The sequence below is a fragment of the Anopheles marshallii genome, chromosome 3 (genome assembly GCF_943734725.1).
Source record: "Anopheles marshallii chromosome 3, idAnoMarsDA_429_01, whole genome shotgun sequence".
Taxonomy (NCBI): Eukaryota; Metazoa; Arthropoda; class Insecta; order Diptera; family Culicidae; genus Anopheles; species Anopheles marshallii.
The window spans coordinates 49,793,129-49,813,015 of NC_071327.1; the positions used below are offsets into that span (position 1 = coordinate 49,793,129).

General features: G+C 41.9%; 1 protein-coding gene across 1 annotated transcript in view; it reads left to right on the forward strand.

Annotated features, from left to right (window-relative positions):
* Positions 1–19,887, forward strand: part of LOC128715862 (RNA-binding protein Musashi homolog Rbp6-like) — a 310,737-nt gene that overhangs the window by 221,607 nt on the left and 69,243 nt on the right. Inside the window, exon 3 of the mRNA XM_053810780.1 lies at positions 15,777–15,825. Coding sequence (XP_053666755.1) covers positions 15,777–15,825 — 49 coding nt within the window. The remainder of the gene's footprint in view (positions 1–15,776; positions 15,826–19,887) is intronic.

Below are 19,887 nucleotides of genomic sequence, written 5' to 3' on the forward strand. Positions count from 1 at the left end.
CGTGTGTGTTGGTTGGAAATTTATTTTTCCGCTTTAACCATAACCACCGCAGGAAGCCCCGTCAAAGATTTGGTTCAAATTGAATCGTAGTAGTCAAAAAAGCGACGAATAAAACGAGGGGAAGACCATAGGAAATAACATGCACTAGCAGTCACCGGGAATTCATTGTGCCCGGAATTGTTACTTCAATCGTGTGTTTGTGCTTGCGATCGTAAAACGATTTTGCGTGCAAATTTTGTTGTTGTCTTTTTTACTTCTTGCAACAAGGCGATGGGTATTGTTTTTTTTTTGTCGTATTCCATGTGTGATGTGGTGGAGTTGGATGAAGTGCGGATGGAAATTGTTTTTCATTCTCAATTTTCGGTTCCAATGGTTTCCCAGCGCGCGTGTGGAATGGAATTTGTACGCGTAAGGATATCCTAACGATATTTTTATGGCTTAGCGTCTATGTGTGTCTGTGAGTTGCCTTATTTTTTTTTTCTTTCGGACCACCACAAAACGCAAAAAATGACACGGACAGGGCGACAATTCTTGTGGAAAAGATTTTATGTTTTATTTGTTACGATTTCTCGACATCAATGTCACATTTGTTTGTAACTGAATTGGTTTTTGATTTTTCCAGAACCTTGGGATAGAAATGAGAACCTTATACCGTAATTTAAGGATAGAATTTTACCATCTACCATACCTACCAAGTTATGAATTCGTAATTTAGATGAAGGTTTGATTAAATCGACACTTTGCTCGTTACAACTATTACTTCTTATGGCTCGTATGCTTAACTCCTTCGTACGCCCATGCTGCAATGGAAAGGAATTATTAATGGATCATTTGAGTAACGAAATTGAATTCATTGCCTTACCCTCACCGCCGGGTAAATGAACCTATTTCCCGTAGGGGATGACACCCTACTGGGTCGGATTTTGCTGTCAACCAGTGGAAGCGTCCGATGCGTCTAATGCCCAGCCTTTCGGTTAGATCTTTCGGTCGGTCAGTTGAGGTTGATTGAAACCACATCAAAATGTAGTTACTAGTTTCAGTGCGGTTTCACGTTTCATCTCGTCTTACCGGGTCTTGCACACCTGCCACCATACGATAGGCCTTTCCTATTCTGCACCCATTTATCACTGCACTTACGCACCAGCCGCCTCGAAGCAAAGACACAAGATGCTGACGGATGGATCGGTTTGCAATACAGGTGCCGGTGTCTGCAACCGTCCCGTCTTCGTGCGCTTTGGCTCAGTTTAACAGCGTTGATACCTGAGCTTTGTACCGTGTGCACTTTCCCTTCCATCCATTCGGGCGAGATTGGCTTTTTGCAAACGGGGACTGGAAAATGATTGATTGCCTGTCATCGGTGAGACTGTGTCGAAAAGACCCTGGTGCCAGCGGGCACCAATCGTCCCGGGGCAACCAACCAATGGCCTCTTCCAAAAAGAGTGATGGTTATTCGATAGCCTTCAAACCTCGTGAAGCTCGTTTGAATAACCGCAAAATCCTGTTCCTGGCTGTCCACCCGGAACGAAGTTCGTTGCTTCCGCTTTTTTTGGGGTTTTGTTTTCACCCTATTGCCAACGGCAGACGATCTGTCTCCTTTAAATGAACACAACGGAATGCTACTGCAGCGAATGTGATTCCACAAACGGGTACTAGTTGGCAAAAATGGCAATGCAACCATAACTTCCCGGCCCCGCTGGTCATCACAGCCGCTCGTCATCCATGCGCCTCACGGGACACGATGATGGAGTGTTTGCTCCCGATGGCATTTGCAATGCTGGAGGCTTCAAATGGCTGAAAGGGATTTAATTAAATATTCAAATTTGTTTCATTTTATTACGACGTGTTCGAGCGCGTATTCGGATTGTTGGTATCGGGCATGCGGATGACGATGTCACGCACACCACCAGCGCATCCGATGACATGTGAATGCACGGGAGCCTCCTGGTCAGCCGTCGCTTTTCCGACCCAGTGACAATCCGTCCCATTCATCCTGCGTGTATCTCGGAAGTGCATTTACATTCGAGCGAAGTTAAACCACATAGCTCTGTGCTCTAATACCTGAGCTCTGCTGCGAAAGTTGTGTGATGCAATGGTTCTTCTTTTCATTTCCACCTCACATACGCTGAGATGATGCTCTATCCGTGTGTGCGGTTTCAAGAGCTTTGAGGACTTTATTTTAAGGACGAGAAAATGCTCATGTCATGAATTTTGTTCCCGTTTTTGTGTGTGTTTTTTTGGCCTGGTTATGCTATGAAATCAATTTAAGCTTTTTCTTTTGACTACACACACACATATATATATTTATATGGGCAAGCACATGAGAATGGAGTTGTATTTAGTGTAGGTTTTTTTTTTGCTCTCCTGTATGGTGCTTTCAGGTTCGGAAGGGGATTTTCCATTTATCAACAACCTTCAGCAGTAACCACAAGCACATTCATCCATCCATTTGCTGCTGCATGCTGTTGACTTGCTTGAGGTTTGCCGCTGTCGTCCGAACGATAGTTGGTCATAGTCAAAATCGTTTTTTTTTTCGGACGGATTGTAGCTGACTCGTTGGCCTGATCTAATGAACTGGCATTGTTCGGCGAGCAATTGGAGGGAGAAACATACAATAGAATACAAATGGAATGATCTAATGAAATGTTCCTGTCGTTTTTTTTCACGAGGAATGCCAAGAGAAGAACTAAATCAAAGAATAAAAGCTGTTTACACTTGGGTGGACAAGTCAATTTATGTTTTTTTTATTATTATAGTATTCTTATTAATATTATTTCTATTTTCTTTATGAAGAAAATGTATAACAAACATTTCGTTCTTAAGATTTTCTATTATGAAATTCAACTCAAGCTTTCGCGACATTCTGTAACGTTTCATAATCGACACCAATATTATTTCTCACTTCAAACGAGTATACACGGATTAAGACAAAATACAAGGAGGAAATACTTTGCACGTACTGTACACTACTCAACGCAACTGGCGATGATAATACGGCAAATACATCATCATTAAATTGAGAAAGAAAATAATTTCTCTCTTCAATATCCCAACGACTTATTATGATAGTACGTAATTTCCTCAACTAAGTAATATCGTATTCGTGTAAGAGCGCTATTTAACAATCTAATCAAGTGCGAGTCGAATTTTGCGGAGTCTGGGCAATAGGCATTTTAGAACTTTCCTTCTACAATTCTGCATTTAAGTTCTTACTAGAGCAGCAACAAGTGGCCGAACATTGTTGTGATTGAATATAAGTGACTCGTGTTTAGACTCACAGTTTGGTCGTTTTTTTTTCAATACATCGCTTTCAAACGAATATGCTATGTACGGCCGATCTCAACTCATGGTTTAATCGTTCGGAAGTAGTTCGCAATACATAACACCATTTTGTTGTTATGTAGTAGTTGTAGTGTTATGAGTTGTAGGTATCTTCCACAGGGAGTTCAGGGTTGAGCACTATTGTTTCCCTATCCATAATCTTGTTCTTATTGACAGATGCAATAATACCCACACTCCTCCGAATGACCTTTGACGTAAGATTGGTGAAAATTTAGTCGATTTCGTAGATACGCTTACCTACCTTTATGTCATACGTATCTAATCGTAGTAGTATTATTCATTTTCCATTCATGTGTTTTCGCACGTGCTACAAAACCTTCAGCTATTCTTCATCTATCACATTATAAAAAGCGCTCTAAATTATTTTCAGTTCACCGCCCGCACTCAAGCGCACTAGCTCTCCATGCTAACACCTGCCATTCCTTCATTCAGGTGCACTTTACGCAAATGAAATAAATATATTTTGCGCTGTGGAACTTTTATCATCACGCATTAGGTAGCCAACCTATCCTCGGAAAAATATAAAACCTTCAGCACACCTTTGAAAAATTACTTGCTTCACAACCTCCATTCAAAAGTAAGCGAAACGGTTGAGTTTCAACAAAAAAAAATTCCCTCACCTGACAAACTTCCAAGACCTTCACAAGAACTTCACACCATTCCGTGGTGGAATGAACCGAACAAACAACAAAAAATAATACGCGCCTGTTTGAAAAAGTGAACCGATCTGATCCCGACGGCCGTACCCGAAATGAAATCCACTGCCGGCCTACTGCCGGTGCGCAAATACTATCGGAAGGATGAAAAATTACATACAATTAAGATCGTCCTACTGGCTTTTCTTCTCATTGGAGCTTGCGTAACACGCTTGCGCTTCGCAACTCGGAAGCCCGGGGTGTACACCATTGTGGAATCGCGTTTTGTGCGAGCCCTTAGGATGAATTGCTCCAAATTTGCACCTGTGATAACCTTTAGCGAGCGCGCTTGGTAAGTTATGAGCACGGGTTTTCCTGCGTTTCAGCAAGGCAAAAGGGAGTGAAAATTATTCACACTTACGTGCATCTTTTACGTTTCTCGTCCCAAAAAACTGGGAAGATTTAAATGCTTTCTTCGCAGCGTGTTTCACAGCGCTGGTAGGGATGGATTGGTAGGAGGATGGAAAAAAATGAACTTACAAAGAAAATCTCACTTCATTCATTTTTAGTGGTACCTTCGAGGCAAACGGTTAAGAAATGTTACTACAATTGAACGCCATTTCTCACTTGCCCTCCTCGGTGCACACTCAGCAAGGCGTTATAAATTTTCCTCCATAATAAACTGAGGCGCTACGCGCGCTCTGTCTGTCACGGTAAGACTCGTCTGTCGCCACCGAACCCCGTGTATGAACGCTTCCATTTTTTCCGGCTCAATCAACCGAGCGCGAAAAGGTATGATGCGTTAAAGAATTGTTCCGAACGTGCAAGGCTTCCCACCTTGAAACGGCCACCCAGAAATGGGTAAGTAGTGTCACTTTGCGCTGGAACCGTATTACCTGCGGCAACTCATAGATAGGAGCTCGCCGGTTTTTTTGCCGAAACAGTGTCGTTAACTCATCGCAACCAGACAGTTGCACGTAAGTGCAGCTGGAAAATCTTGTGGCAATTCGGTGAAAATTTATTTACTCCTCCAGCACGTGCAGAACGGCCATTTTTCCCCCTGGCAAAATAAAAAAAGGAAAGAAAACCGAAGAGTAACATAACATCTGCACATTTCTCCGAAAAACAGCTCCATTATTCTTAATACGGAAAAATGGAAAAGACGACACCCACCGTTCTCGTACACTTACTTCACGAATTTCTTGTTGTTGTTTTTCCTTTCCTTTTTCTGCTGTCATCTGCAGCCAAGTAAGATTTCATCGTGCGGCAAGGTACAGCGTAAATGGAAACCCCTATTTGTGAAACGACGACGGGTTAGGGCCAATGGTTTTATCTATCTTAAACTGTTGCCATATTTCCTACAACCTACTGTTCGGTGACCCCATATCATGTGAAGGCGAAAGGTGTGAAAACGACAAAATAAAATAAATTACTAGCCTTAAAATATGACATCGATATATTTTAAGACGTATACCGGGTTCCCTGGTAGTGACAACGGCAAACAACTACGTTCCTTTTGAACCGGTTTTGAGTTTTGAAATTTTGCAACTACGAACATTTTCAATGCAGGTAATCAAAACTTTAAAAGCTTACAGCAAAATAGTTTTATTTTCTCGATTTTTTTTGTGAAATCTAAAAGGCAGAGTTATTCCTTTATCGCCTAATTTTCCAATATCCAACAGAATAGAAGAGAAGGAAATACTATCAATTTGCTCGAACAAAACAGCAATGCGGCATCCACTCGAGATACAAGATGTAACTGATAGGATAGTTAGATCAGTTTCCTTCGCTTTCTTTATTCAACTTCTTTCTTTCCTTCTTTTACACCTCTCCTGCAAAAAACTTCCACTGTCTTGGACGATATTTGAAGTGGCTAACTGTGTAGGTGGTAGTTGCCACTACACCATTAATGGCAGCTTACAATCGTAGGCAGTGCAGACAACAACAAAAACTTGCACAACGCCATGGGAGAAAAGTTAACTTCTAATGGAAAGCAAAATAGCAGACAATAAACAATATTGAATCATTCTGTTCTTGGGTGCTTGCTTTTGCTGCTGGGTTTTTGCAATAACTGCAGTGCAAGGATGATGGGATAGTGAAACTTTCCTACTCAAGAAAAGTTGAGCTCCAGGGAAACTGCATACACCATTTTTCCTTCCCTGTCAATGATCGCGTCGATGGATGGATAGGTTTCATTCGTACCTAATTGGCGACAGTGATGCGATGACCGTTGGTGATTGAAAAGATGGATTTTTTCTCGGAAAGTATAAAATATATCGGAAGAGAAAAGCTTCACGATAAACGATCGATTTAACACTTAATAAACAGGTTTTATCGGAAATGTTACAAATTTTTTAAAGTGACAATAATCACCCTAAGCACCAACAGAGGATCTTCGCCATGTAGAACTAAATTTTAAAGATTCGTTTTTTTTCTTCTCTTTGTGAATATACTTCGAAATTCGTTTGGAAGCACCTGAGTAAAACGACCTAGCTTCTTCGACCTCGTTTGAGTGGCAGTAGTCTCAATCAGTTTTCCATAAAACAACAACTTTTCATCTAAATTGTATAAGTTTTTAATTTCCATCTCACCGGTGCTTGTGTAAGTTGTTTCAGTCCATTCGCCTTTTGCTCTGCCATTCGCAAAACAAGTAAGTTTTGTTTTCCTTCTGTACCAATCGTACTGTACAGCACCATTTCACTTTGCAAAGCTGACAACTTTCCCAATGCTGTGTCTTTTGTTGCTGGCTCAGTTTATCGTTTTCCGATTCCACAAAATAAAAAGGGAAGAGGAGCTACACGCGATTGAGCATAAAAGGCACACATACACAAACTTACCATTAAACAACAAACATTTAACATACACGCAAACGCGATAGACACAGGTTGTGCTAAAAATGGTTGGCAAAGAAGACAACTACCAAAACAGATAGAAACAAAACGAAGCAAAGCGCATGGCTCAACAGACATAGAAAGTAAATGGGAAAGTTTAAATTGACTATTTAAATTCCGCTGATTAAAACAGATTTCATTCGCATAACAACTACTAGCCTTGGCTGTCGGCAGAAACAGCGAAACATTCCACCAACCGGGAGACACTAACACAAACGCCTGCCCAAACGCGACGCGACTCGACCGAACATCGGAATCTTTTTAAGAGCTTGCCGTTGCTTTCGGTGTTGTTTGGTGTTTGTAGCAAGCGCAAACAGTGGGAAATGAAATAACTGCGTATCGGTGAAGTCCGTAAAAAGAAGGGCCGCTAGTTAAAGGAACGTTTTATTAAGGCCTAGCATTGAGAACACGAGACGAACGAGTAAGAAGGACTGTGGCAGTAACGTTGGGTGCTTTAGGTTTTGGTTTATTTGCTTTAAATCACAACACGTTTTGTACCCGTTAAAATGGAATCAAATTTAATGACAGATTTTAACATCAGTCGCCAGTTGCCAGCATTTTAGCAATTGGTCAGTGACATCGATAGAAGGGTTTTTTTAGATTTCAATTAATACTGACAGGAAAATTGCTCTATATCTTGATTTCTTAACATGAACTATTGTTTATTTTAAATTTAGTTACTATTTGATTTAAATTTCATTTGAAATTCCTTCATCTTCATATTGTTGAAAACCCAATACAACGAAACTGCTGAAACAATTTACAAGCGAACTAAATGATTTATCCTTTACCCTATCCGATGCTATTCCACACCCGAAAGAGCATGTTTTATTGTTGCTCTCTAATAAGCGATCCCAATAAAAACCTCTCTGATTTCCTGCCCTGCTGTCATGGCGCTTCTTGGCGACCATTTATTTCATTTCCCAGAAACCTTTTCCCGCCTGGTGCGGGTTGATCGTTTTCCCACTCTATGGCACTCTCTAACTGAAGCCTTGGATCAGCAGCAGCAGCAGCGGCAGCAACCGGTGCCTGCCAACACAGCCTGTAAAGATATAAATCTAACCCGACCGCTGTTGTGTCGGTTGTGGCTGTGTGCAGGGAAATTTATTTTTCATTACTCCGTTCCGTTTAATGACTTTCGAATTCCAAATGAGCCTCGAAAACGAATGGAATATGCTGATGATCGGCGCCTATGATGGGGGTCCGGGAAAACGGGGCGACACGACCGGATGCTTCCCGTTGGGTTGACCTCGAAAAGAATGCCAATAGTTTTCCACCATGGTCCAGCGGCTGGGAGCGTGAGCTGGATAAGGCCTTGCCTAAATCGCGCTGAAATGGTGGTGGATAAATTTATTACCCGGAAAACTTGTTGCATTTGATTGCTATCGTCATCTTTGTCGAGCTCGTATTCTTATTCTTGGGCAATGGTTTATATTGTTGCTGTAGATGATGAAAATCTTCGGATGCAGCCATATATTACCAAGCAGATTATCGAAAGTTCCACTCGGAGAGAAATAATGAGGCTAAGTTTATTCTTTGCGCAATGTTTATTGAAATATTTTTAAAGAGATTCTCTTATCTGTAAGCGGCTGCTCGTGACGGTCCACGGATGGTTAATTAGATGATTTATACTGCACCTCTTTCCATTATACTCATCCACTTGGCTCGTCATTTCATTCAGCTACAGGAAAACAGAAGCGGCCCCCAGCGAAAGGTGCTGTTTGAAAGATAATGTTCTGCGTCTGCTCAGTAATTAAGAGCTCGAATTACGCGAAACCCATTCATTACGTACTAAACCAACAGAAGATAACATAAAACTCCGATTGAAACGATCGGGAAATCAGGTGCAGAAAGAATGATGAACCCGTCCAGTCAAAGAACTGAACGGAAACAATATCTCTTGTCGTACCGACAAAAGCGGTAATGAGCTAGTTCTAGCGAAGCTATCCACTGCCGAGCTCTCATTGGCACGGGATGAAAATAATTTTTATTGTAGGTTGATAATAATTAATTTTCAAGAAATATTACCAAACAAACACCAGTGGTAGTCGAGATCATTAATAAAAGTTCAGCATTATGGAGATGCCACGAACCACAACTGATGCAATCAGTGGCGTAAAATTGATGAAACGCTAATTGAATATTAATCATATTTAGAGAAGTCATGAACAATGCTTTATTTTGTAGTCAGAAATTTAATTCTTCTTTTAAATCATTTTATGCGTAATTATCATTTATCAGTGTATAAAATTTCTGTACACGTTGCTATAAGCAACCAATATCTGATTTATTTTGTTTGGAATAGTTGTTTGGCAAAGTAGTTTTACAATCCAGAGAGCGCTCACAGAACTATCCTGTTCAATAATCGTGCCTCACTAAACTTAAACCGCTTTAACAATTATTATTTTAATCTGCCCGCCCATCTCGAATGCATCGTCTAGTTCACAGGTTCACATACCGTTTGTTGGAGAGCGTGAAAACTACCTTCAAATTGCTCATCAGCCGTTGCTTCCAATTGCCATATCCAGCGCTCAGGAAGCCCATCCATCGTTAGCCGTGCACATCCCGTTTGCCTGTAGTCACAGAATCCCATCGCGGAATCTCATCGGGGACCAAGATTATAATATTAAGCGTGTAACCCTTCCGAAACGCAAAAGGGCCGGCATAGCTGATTGGGTGCGCCCAGTGCACCGAAAGCCACCCGTAGCAGTTAATGAAGGCCGTTCCAGCGATTGGCAGCCCCTTGTCTGGTGCTCTCGGCCGAAACTAAACCACGTTGCTAGCGCGCTCGGTTGCCTTCGCGGAAACCGATTATCCCACTGTGCAGCGTTTGTGCCTTTACCGAAAGGCTCTGTTTCGACAAATTATATTTTACACTTACGCCAACCGTTCCATCGCGATGCTACCATGCTTATCCTGTGCCACCGTTTACATCCTGCCCATAAACAGCGTGTATGGCTCTGTGAGCGCATTTGAGTGTGTGGTGAAGTGGATGGAAACGGTACGTTCGGGTTAATTTTCCGCTTATCGGCAAATTATGATCGAACGGGAAAATTTGTGAATTTCACCATACCGATGATGCTGTTCGCCTCTTGCTGCCACCCTGGTTTGTAAACTTCGCCCCCGGGAGTGATACGCTTCTTAACGACCCGCACTAGCAGGATAGTCGTTTAGGGAAAGGTTTTTTTTTGTGTTCGTCGATGAGAAACGCCACAAGCCAAACTGGGTGCACGGTGTGGTTCTATCAAGTGAGGGTACAATGTTACTGGGTTAGGAGACTCACACAAAAAAAAAACACCCAGCTGAAGTTTTCAGACGAAAGCTTTTTCTATCACCATGCACACTCGTATCGTATGATAGCACACCGGATGCACGCTGCATACATGCGCAATGCATCCTATTTGCCTGTGTGTGTAAGTGTTATAGAGCGGCTTATAAATATGCCTCTAGGGGTATTTTAATGGAAGCATTCTCACTCCCCCCCCCCACACACACACACACACACACACACACACACACACACACACACACACAAATTCCCACCCTCGCTCAATCCGGAATGCCGGCAGTACACAGTATCGAGGGCAGTAAATCGATGATCCTAAGCTATCATCTGCCGGAGCATTTGCGGCCATCCCTTACGGCTACGGTGTGCGAGGTCTTCGGTTCGCTGATATTCGACCTAGAGAACCCGGGAAATGAACCTGTGCCTCGCGGGTTTGGGTGGAAAATAATGGAAAAAGCACCCGGCAGACTTGGCCCGGGAATCGATGGTAAAATGGATTAAAATATCGTCAGCTGGCATCGGGAGACGCACAGGGATATTGTGAATAGCAGAAACGGAGGCTGTTAGGTTTTCGTTACTAACTGTCTACAGTTGGGATACCGATCGGTTGGTTTTTTTGCATCCTGATCTTTTCCCTCCCTAGCTTCCTTCAAGGCACGCTCATTTGCTGGAATATTACATTCTGTTACAACACCGGAGGCCACAACTCCAACAACCGGGAACCAAGCTAGCGTCATTTTCGTATCATATTTTCACCCAGTCGCATACTCACTCCGTTGGGATTGCAGCAATGCAGTCTGAGAGGGGTGAAAAAATTGAAGGGAAAATACAGTTAATGGGTACATTCGCAAGCAGCAGAGTACACCAAGGTCCTGGGCGGAAAATGCATTGAATAGTATCACCTTTTCTCTAGCCGGATAGTCCTCCTGCTCCTGGGTACCTTGTGAGAAGCAAAAATCATGCTTCCGGGGAAAAGATAAGTACTGTAAGAATGATTGCGAGAGAGGAAACCCCCGAACGGAACGAACAGAAAGTGAGGTCACCACACTAGCTAACTTCGCATTCAAATGGACACAACTTCGAGGGGAAAAGGGTTTTTTTCAAACTCAGAATCCCGTGCCGCAAAGCCATTTTCCGGATAGCCACAACCTTTCGTCCCTCATTTTCTTTTCGCTTCCGGGTAGAACAACGCAGGGAACGGCTTTTACGCAACGTTCCACTACGATACCGATGTAACAGTCGGTGTGGGGGTTCACATTGCATGTGATTAGTATGTTACTGAAGCGAACGAAAAAGAAACATTAAACGATGAACGTGTGGGTATGTGTCTGGTATCGGAAAAGCAGATACGAGCGCAGAACCCAAAACCCGCCGGAAAGTGTGCAGCGACCGGATAACAAGCAGTTCGTTCATTCATTTTGGCACTGTAGACTGTGCGCAGGGAAACGGTTCAATGGGAAAAGGATGGTTTCCTTTCAAATCTCAAACCTGCTGATATTATGACCTGCGTGATTTTGTACAATTCCGTTTAGTATACCATAAGACTTTAAATAGCCAAATCTGGGAAATTAAGTTTTGATGAAATAAGAATTGCAAGAATACTATTAAATAGTATTCCCACCATAATTATAAGTTTTGCGAGCATTACTTTTTCTATGTTTTAAATATTATGCTATCAACTTTAATTTTAAATGTTAGACTTCTCAACTATCCACTACCAGGACTACCAGGGACAGCGGCCAGATAGACTATGCTCGACAGTTTTAGCTCCACGAGAATTCCAAAATTATTCTGGAGGATTTCTGCTTCGTGGCAAATAAGGTTTAGAACAATTGAGGGTTTTATTGAAATAAAACACGTTAAGTATTGATTTCTGTAACAAAATTCACTTTTTCTGAAAGGTTATAATAATCATATAAGTTAAACATGATTTTCAATATTTGCCAAAATTTGCATTGTGATGTTTCATACTATAGACTAGTTTTCCATCCGTAAAGCCAATACTTCGTTCTTTTTCCTACAGTTCTAATGTTCCTTGTATTCTACCATGATCCCCAACATCGAAACCAACATGTTGTTGCTTTAATCGACACATTAGAGGCAGTAGCTATAAACAAAAATCGCGCTGGCAGCGCCCTAGCTTTAATCGCAGCTGTTTCCCACAATTCCGCACCAAATGACGATAATTAAACATAAAGATCTGCGCTAGATTTTACGCGCCAATATCGCATTACCCACGTCCTTTTTCCTCAGCTTAGGATTCCCGAATCCCGTGGATATGGTTGTGCTTAAATCTTCATGCATCTATGGCGCCAAAGTTGTGGTCGGTGCTTGGGCGACGGAATGGATTCGAAATATGATACGGCACGAACGACGTCGGTCAGCATCATAAACGAATCCGAATGTGTTGCCCTGCGAGATGATTATGATCACCGTATGGTTGTGTGTGAGTGAGTGGCCGTGTATGTTCTGCCCAGCCTTAAAGTGCTGGTGTTTTGATCCGAGATAAAGTAGAATAAAACATCGGGCATTGCTTTTAGTTCAGTGTTTGGTTCTTTATTCAACAGTCAGTCATAATAAAAGTATTGGTACATCAGGTAAAAAATAAAACTAAAAAAAATTAAATATTTTTGAAAGCTTCAAACTACAAAATAGATAATTCAAATTAATTGTGTTCTGTTTTAAAAATACGATACAGAAAAATATGGTTAAGATAGAATTAAAAAAAAAGAATTATATTAAGTCTCTTGATCTTCAAACATCTCGAACTGCTCGAATACATTGAACAATCATTTTAAGCCATTGCTGTAAATGAGTCATTAGCTCTTGATTGAAATTGCTGTTAAACGTTGAGGATAATCTGCCCGTCCCTGCTCCAAACCTGCCCGATACACTCCAATAAAACAGACTACAATATGCGCTGGTCCAAATACTGCCCGCAAACGTACATTGAAAGAGAACTAAACTTGACGTCTTACGTACCTCATTCCAAAGATGGTTTAGCGCTATATTTTACAACTTTCTAAAGCTGCCACCTAGAGTAAATGAAGCAGCAATTGTAGTGGAGCTTTCGTTCACGAAACTTATGCCCCAACCCGAACAGCCACTTACCGGCCGCTGTTCCGTTCCCAACAAACCCATCCACCGACACGTGCCCTTCGAACGCTTCGACGATGGCCCGCCTGACAGCCTGATTTCCTGTTCCGCTTAACCACAGCCGGTATACCCGGTGGTGTGCGGCTTTGGAACCGATGTGCCCGATGATGGGCGTTTGTTTCGGTGGTTGGCAAAAGATACTTTGGCCAGGCCCATCGGCCAATCGGTTTGCTGGGCGAAAGCGTCAAGGGCGAAAGTTTACCTTGCGCCGGTCGGTCGCCCCCTGGACAGCAACGTTGAGTGGTGTTGGAGTTAGTAGCCTGTCAAAAGCAAAAACCTCCAAGGAAAGGATAATATTCGTTACCGTTCCCATCCATCCATCCATCGAACCCATCAACGGAACGGAACTGGGCTTTTTGTTGTACCCGTTTCTCGGAACCAACCCTGCCGAAGACGGTCCAGTCGGCAAATACCGGGCCGCGGTTGGTACAGCTTTACTTTTCTTACCCTACAGCCCACGATGTGTTTAAAGATGTTTTTTGATGATCGTCTTTTTCGCATAATTAGAAAACTTTTATTATTTATGAAATCACTTTAGGAAAATGCTTTACGAGCAAAAAGCAAACTTTTGAACGTTCGGCTTTCTGGTTCGGTGAGCGTAAGCCTTTCTCTTCCGACCGTGTGCCACTCACTCGCGATTGCCGCGTCTCCTGTTTTACGGGGGCGATGCTTTCATTCGTTTTCCTGTACATTCGGGGTTCCTCTTCACAAAAGCATCTTCAACAAAGTAGAGTTTCTTTTGAAATTTCTTCAGGAACAGAGGGGGTGTTTTTTTGTTTTGCTGCTTTCTTACGGCCGGTCGAAATAGTAGGAAACGGTCGGTGACTACTGAGAATGGGAGTTCCCAGCGGTACCCTTATGTTACGCCTGACCAACTTATCTAAAGAACCAAACCAAAGTGTTTGGCATGCTGATGCTGGCAGGGAACCGTAAGTTTTACAAAGCAAAAGTGTTCGTCCAGCTGCACGAAAAAAGGGGTCAAAAGGGTATCCTCGTGGTGCGAAGGGTAGGGTGGCTAACAATCGGATAAATTTGACCGAACCGAACGGAATATAAAATAATGGTGGCGGACGATGCGACAGAGTGGAAAGATATTGATTTTTTCTTCCCCATTTGCTAAAGTGGGTTGGAAAGTTTGTTCTTGGTAAGAAAAACAGACCACATTTCTATGACGTCAAGGGATATTACTATTATTCTCTTTAAATAATCGAAACAATCTGTCATACTTATAAGAGCAATTGGGATAAACTAACACTATTAGTAATGTTACTAATAATTTCTTTAACGTGCACAATGCTGCCTCAAACGTTCTTGAAATCGTTTGGAGTATTTTCTTTAAAATTACTTGAATTACACACTTTCTTTTTCGTAGACATATTTTCGAGCTATTTCTCCAGAATTTAGAATTAACCTCTGAAAAAATGCAGTGAAATGGTTAAACAAGGGATCGAAATAACATTCGTTTTGCTTTAAACATGATTCTAGGTGCACATAAAAGAACCCTCACGAATGTATCAAAACGCTTCTCTCTCTTCACTCATTTATTGTTGCTGCTTGACTGCAAGAAGTGGCCAATTACAATAAACCTCAAGTTCAACTACGGAAAGAACAAAAGGGTTTAAGGTTGGGTTTAACCTCATCTATCTGCTCCCAACTCTAGCTTGCTACATTCGTGACCATTCTTCAAAAGGACCTCACTGTTTGTATGTCTGCTCTTATGTCTCTTGTACCGCAACTCTTATGCCAAGTAGAAAGCTATTCTTCACTGTTACCTCTGTTCTACTGTACAATGAAAACTTCGAATAGCTGATAATCTAGGTCATTGTCGTAAAGAGATGGTAAACATTTCGGATCCATCGTTCAATCCGTGCTCGTCTATTTGGTGAAATAAAGCTGTAAAATGCGATGCGGGTGTAGGTCCTTAAAGTTCACAGTAGTCCATCTTTAGTACCACTTTTGACATTTGTTATATGAGCTAATAGGAAATTACATGCAACGAGGAGATAGTAATAACAAATAAACCGCATAATGTTGAACTGAACACCTAAATGAGCTTGATTGAGGAACAATTTACTGTAATGACCAGATGAACTGACCGGACCAAAATCTCATCCGGACTAATCCCCAGTACACAGGACTGACTAACCAGCTACGGGGAAATAAAGTCACAGAAAGCCAGAAATAGCAGGACTAGACCTCTTCAGGTTGGTGTGCCGATAAAGAAGAAGACCAGAAGATTTAGATCATCTGGACCAGATGATATATTTGCGTTTACATAAAGTTCTAGAAAGCTAGTCCGTGTTCCCAAATACTGCGCGGTAATAAGTTAAAAAATGTCAATGATTAGGTACAGTGAACCCATAACAACCAAACATTGTTCATTCATAAAAGTATAACGAGCTATTAACCATGCCAAGAAAATGTAGAACTAATTTAAATATATTTGTTATATTCTCATTGTCATTTCAGATTGAAGATGCGATGCTAATGTTTGACAAACAAACCAACCGGCACAGAGGTAAGAGGATAAAGATTTAATAATTCTACTAGCCACAAATTTGGAGCCTCATGGAATGCAGAATAATTTAAACAAATATTCGACTAATTTTATACGAAAAATGATTTAATAAACGATTTTCCATAAAATGAAGCATGATTGTACAAGTGCACTGTACGGTACGCACAGTTTTGTGAAGAATTTGCCCCGATTTGCACATTCTTTTCTGTCGTGAAACTCATGCCCAACATGCATAAGGCAAGTGTGCACCCCGACTGGATGCAGATATTGCAGCCACCGGTTTGAGTTTGATCTGCACCGAAGCACCGGCAAACAAATCAGCACGAATTCAACCAATCGTAAACAAACAACAATAAAATCCAAGCACATCATAAACAAATGTCAACAGTGCTACACCACTGCGACCAAACCCAGCGCCAGCCAGTTCCTGGGTACTACCTACCACGACATGCTCGATACACACCGACCAGTACCGTTTTAGCTTCATCGATACCAGACGAAATCACAATCGGTTGCTCTTGCACTGAAAGGCTGCTAAGCTGCCACAGCACACTGACAGAATGGGAAGGAAGGCATGGGCACGGTGGGGAGGCGCCGAGTTGTGCCTGTTGGGATGGCTGTTTACCCATTGCACTTTCGAAGTCACGCCAACAGATGCATCTCTGTCGTCTGGCAGCCCCGAGTGCCATTCAGTGACGATGCAAATTTGTCCACCGGACAATCGAACAGCTCTGTTTACCGTCATAACAACTATCATCATCGAACCGATGGTTGGAAGAGGGGTGGAGGGTTCACTGCTAACACTACCGCCATCACCATCGCCGTCTTCATGTTCAGCCAGCATTAACATCATCGCCAACGTTCCCGCACTTGGAAGCAACTGTCAATCGTCATCATCGGATTTCGAGACGATGGAATGTGTGTAGCTTCTTCTTTCGTGTTCGAAATTGAAATGGTTTCGAAGCACAAATGAAACAAATGGAAAATGGTGCTCTGTTTGCGATTTGTGACGATCAAAATGGAGCGCTTTAGATGCCTGTAATTCTATTCTCGTTTCGCTGTGTGGTTAATACCGATGTACTTTCTGTACCATAACTTGCATGGTTTGGAATTTGTAACATGTAGGTTAATTGTACTCCGCAAAGTTACTGTTTGTGAATCATCCAGTCACTTATATTATTTTGTGTAAAAGCAAATATTTAAAAAATACAACCATCATTCAACAGCTTTATCATGCATGCATAACGTTATTACTGGCAACGGATTGTACAGACAGCCGCGTGTTGCTCACCATCCCTAGTTCCAACATTCGCCTGCAGCGAAGTGAAACCATCATTGAAATTGCATTGCTACCGCATTGATTGCACAAATGCATTAAAAATATTGCAAAATTCTTGTGCTATGAATCATAAATGTAACATTTGCGTGAAAAAAAGTATTTCTGTACAGTCCGATTCAGCTACAAACTGCGACGCTGCATTTACAATCATGTTTTCGTAGGGGAGGTCAGTCAGCGGTGGATCAAAAGCAGTTCGTTTTGTGTGGCTTTTTGCACATTTTAATCTAAGAGTAAAGTTGGAGTTTGGATTTTTGCCGATTTTATGCAAACGTTCATTAATATTAAATTTTACATATTAGTTTTTATGCAGTTTTAAGTAGCTCTTTTGATTATTAATCCTATTTTGTGTTCAATCCACTAAGTTAATTTTGTATTAATGATTCCTAAGTAGACTTTTTATTTTGTTTATTTAACTTGTTTTATTTAAAGATGTTTTTATTTGAATATTCATAAACAAAGCTACCTCTATTAATTCTTTGGTTGGAAATACCCTATCAACGAATGAATTTTATCTCCATTGTGCACCTTCCAGTACTTGGTGTCAAGAAACCGAAAGTGTATTCACACCGCCGAAAGCCGCTGGTCGACAGTAGATACCAACCTTATTATTGACACCTTATGTGACTGTGACAGACACTGCAACTAATCACTAAGCTCTTGGCGATGGTTTTTCACACTAAATGGAATACAATCAGACGAACGACAAAAGAAAACTGGCGCAATGGAAAAGAGAATCGGTACCAGTGGTATTTACCTCAGAATGCTCAGCAAAGCACGGTCCGAAATGAGGTTTCAGCACGAATACACGATTCGACTGCACTAAAGTGAGCCCAAAGAATGGAACGACCAAATGGTAAGCCCTATAGCGAAAATGGTGGCCAAGTGGCTAAACGCCATTGATCAGAAGTGAAGCCGGAGAGCATCCTTGCGAAGGGGCAGGTCTGTAACGAATGAAGTGTTACAGAAAAGACAATACCAAGCGTCCAGGAGGATGCGGCGAGCAAGAAGTGGGAAAAGCACCAGTAAAATGGCGGTTTAACAACCGTTTGACCATTGTCTCTTGGAAAGGGGACATTTTCCTTGCTCCATTTTCATTACTACCATCTTCCCACCATTCGATCAGCCTCGTAGGGGATGTTCTAACGTGTAAAGATGTTCTCACACACACCCCCACACTGTACGCTTTGTGGTGACAAACTGGAACTCGGAACTCGCAGACAGGATTAATACTGATAGAGGAGGATTTATTTAATTCTTTTTCTTCAACCTGACGGGTATCTGTAACGGGCGATGGCAAAAAAACGATGGGCAACGTGTAGTTTAGTCTGTTTTCCGAAGTGGATCACTTTTTCGCAGACGACAGTCATTAGACACTGTCACTCGTTCGGGTAGAATTGGAGCGGTGGGACAGATCTTACCATCAGCGGGAAATGAAAGGTTGAATGATTTTTCACGCTTTTATTTGTAATGGTGGGATAATCGAAAGGAAGCTTTTGTTTTTTTTTCATTCTATCATACAGCAATATGTTATTTTCCCATTTAAAATTTAAGTTATACAACATTACTTTGTTGTGTTTAATAAAATATGGATAATTTTCGTTTATTTTTCATTCAAGAGCAACTGCTAGTCCGTATTGCTAAAGTATTAATAATTGGTTTAAACGAAAAAACTGAAACAAACAGATGAGATAGATAATCGTCCTGTACTCTTAATGTCACTTAATAATCACTTTGCTACTTTTGCTGTCCTTTTGCTGACCTTCTATGGGCTAAATTAATCTTCCCGCTAATAAATCGCTAGAACATTTTGGGCAGCCGAAACATATTTGGAACCAAACCCACACACGCGCATCAAACATATTATTTTCAATTACAATTTATTGAACTGAGCAGATTATATTGTTCTTAAAGCTGCCTTGGTTAAGTTGCTTACTATCGTACCATTACATACTTTCCCATCATACTTTCCGTGCGCTTTGTAGCCAGTCATCAATTGTTGTGCTGGCTGCACCGAGTCACCGAACCGGCATGAATCTCAAGCCAATAAGCGCCATCGAATAGTATTAACTTTTGCGAGTTTTCAATTATTTCTCCCCACCTTCGGCGCCCCGGTGCAATGAAGCAAACGATGCACCTCCGGCAAAAGGAAATCCTTTCCCCATTGAGAGTGGTGCTCCAACACCAGTCCACCACATTCGCAGGCAGTATTCATTCGCCTCGGATATCAGTGGAAAGTCGGCTGGTCGGACCTCTGTGTATATGCGTCGGAAAGGTGAAACGGTAGTGGTACGCGGTGCGACTTAAGTAATCGAACCAATTCCTCAATCCTCCCGAGAGCTCAACACAACCGGACATTTTTCCCTTTTCTGCCATCCCACAAAGGATTCATAGCTCAAATTATACTTTTCCGAACAAAAGGTTGCACTTCGTTTCGTTCCTTCTTATCCTGAGGGTTCGTTCCTGTGTGCTGAACTTTTGCCTTTCGAAAAACGCAACCCCGTCTCCCTCTTCGTCCCACCCGTCCCTTCCTTGCCCATTGCATGGTGGGCAGGGCTCATTTGAGATTGGATTTCAATTATAACTTTATCCTGCACTCTTTCCGTGCTGGCAATGCGGCGAAAGCGGCTACGATCATGTTTTCGGTGCACTTTCACCATAGCAACCGCCACCGCTATAAAGTGCGCTTCGTTAAGATCCGTTGAGGTTTTTTGGTGTGGTGGGTG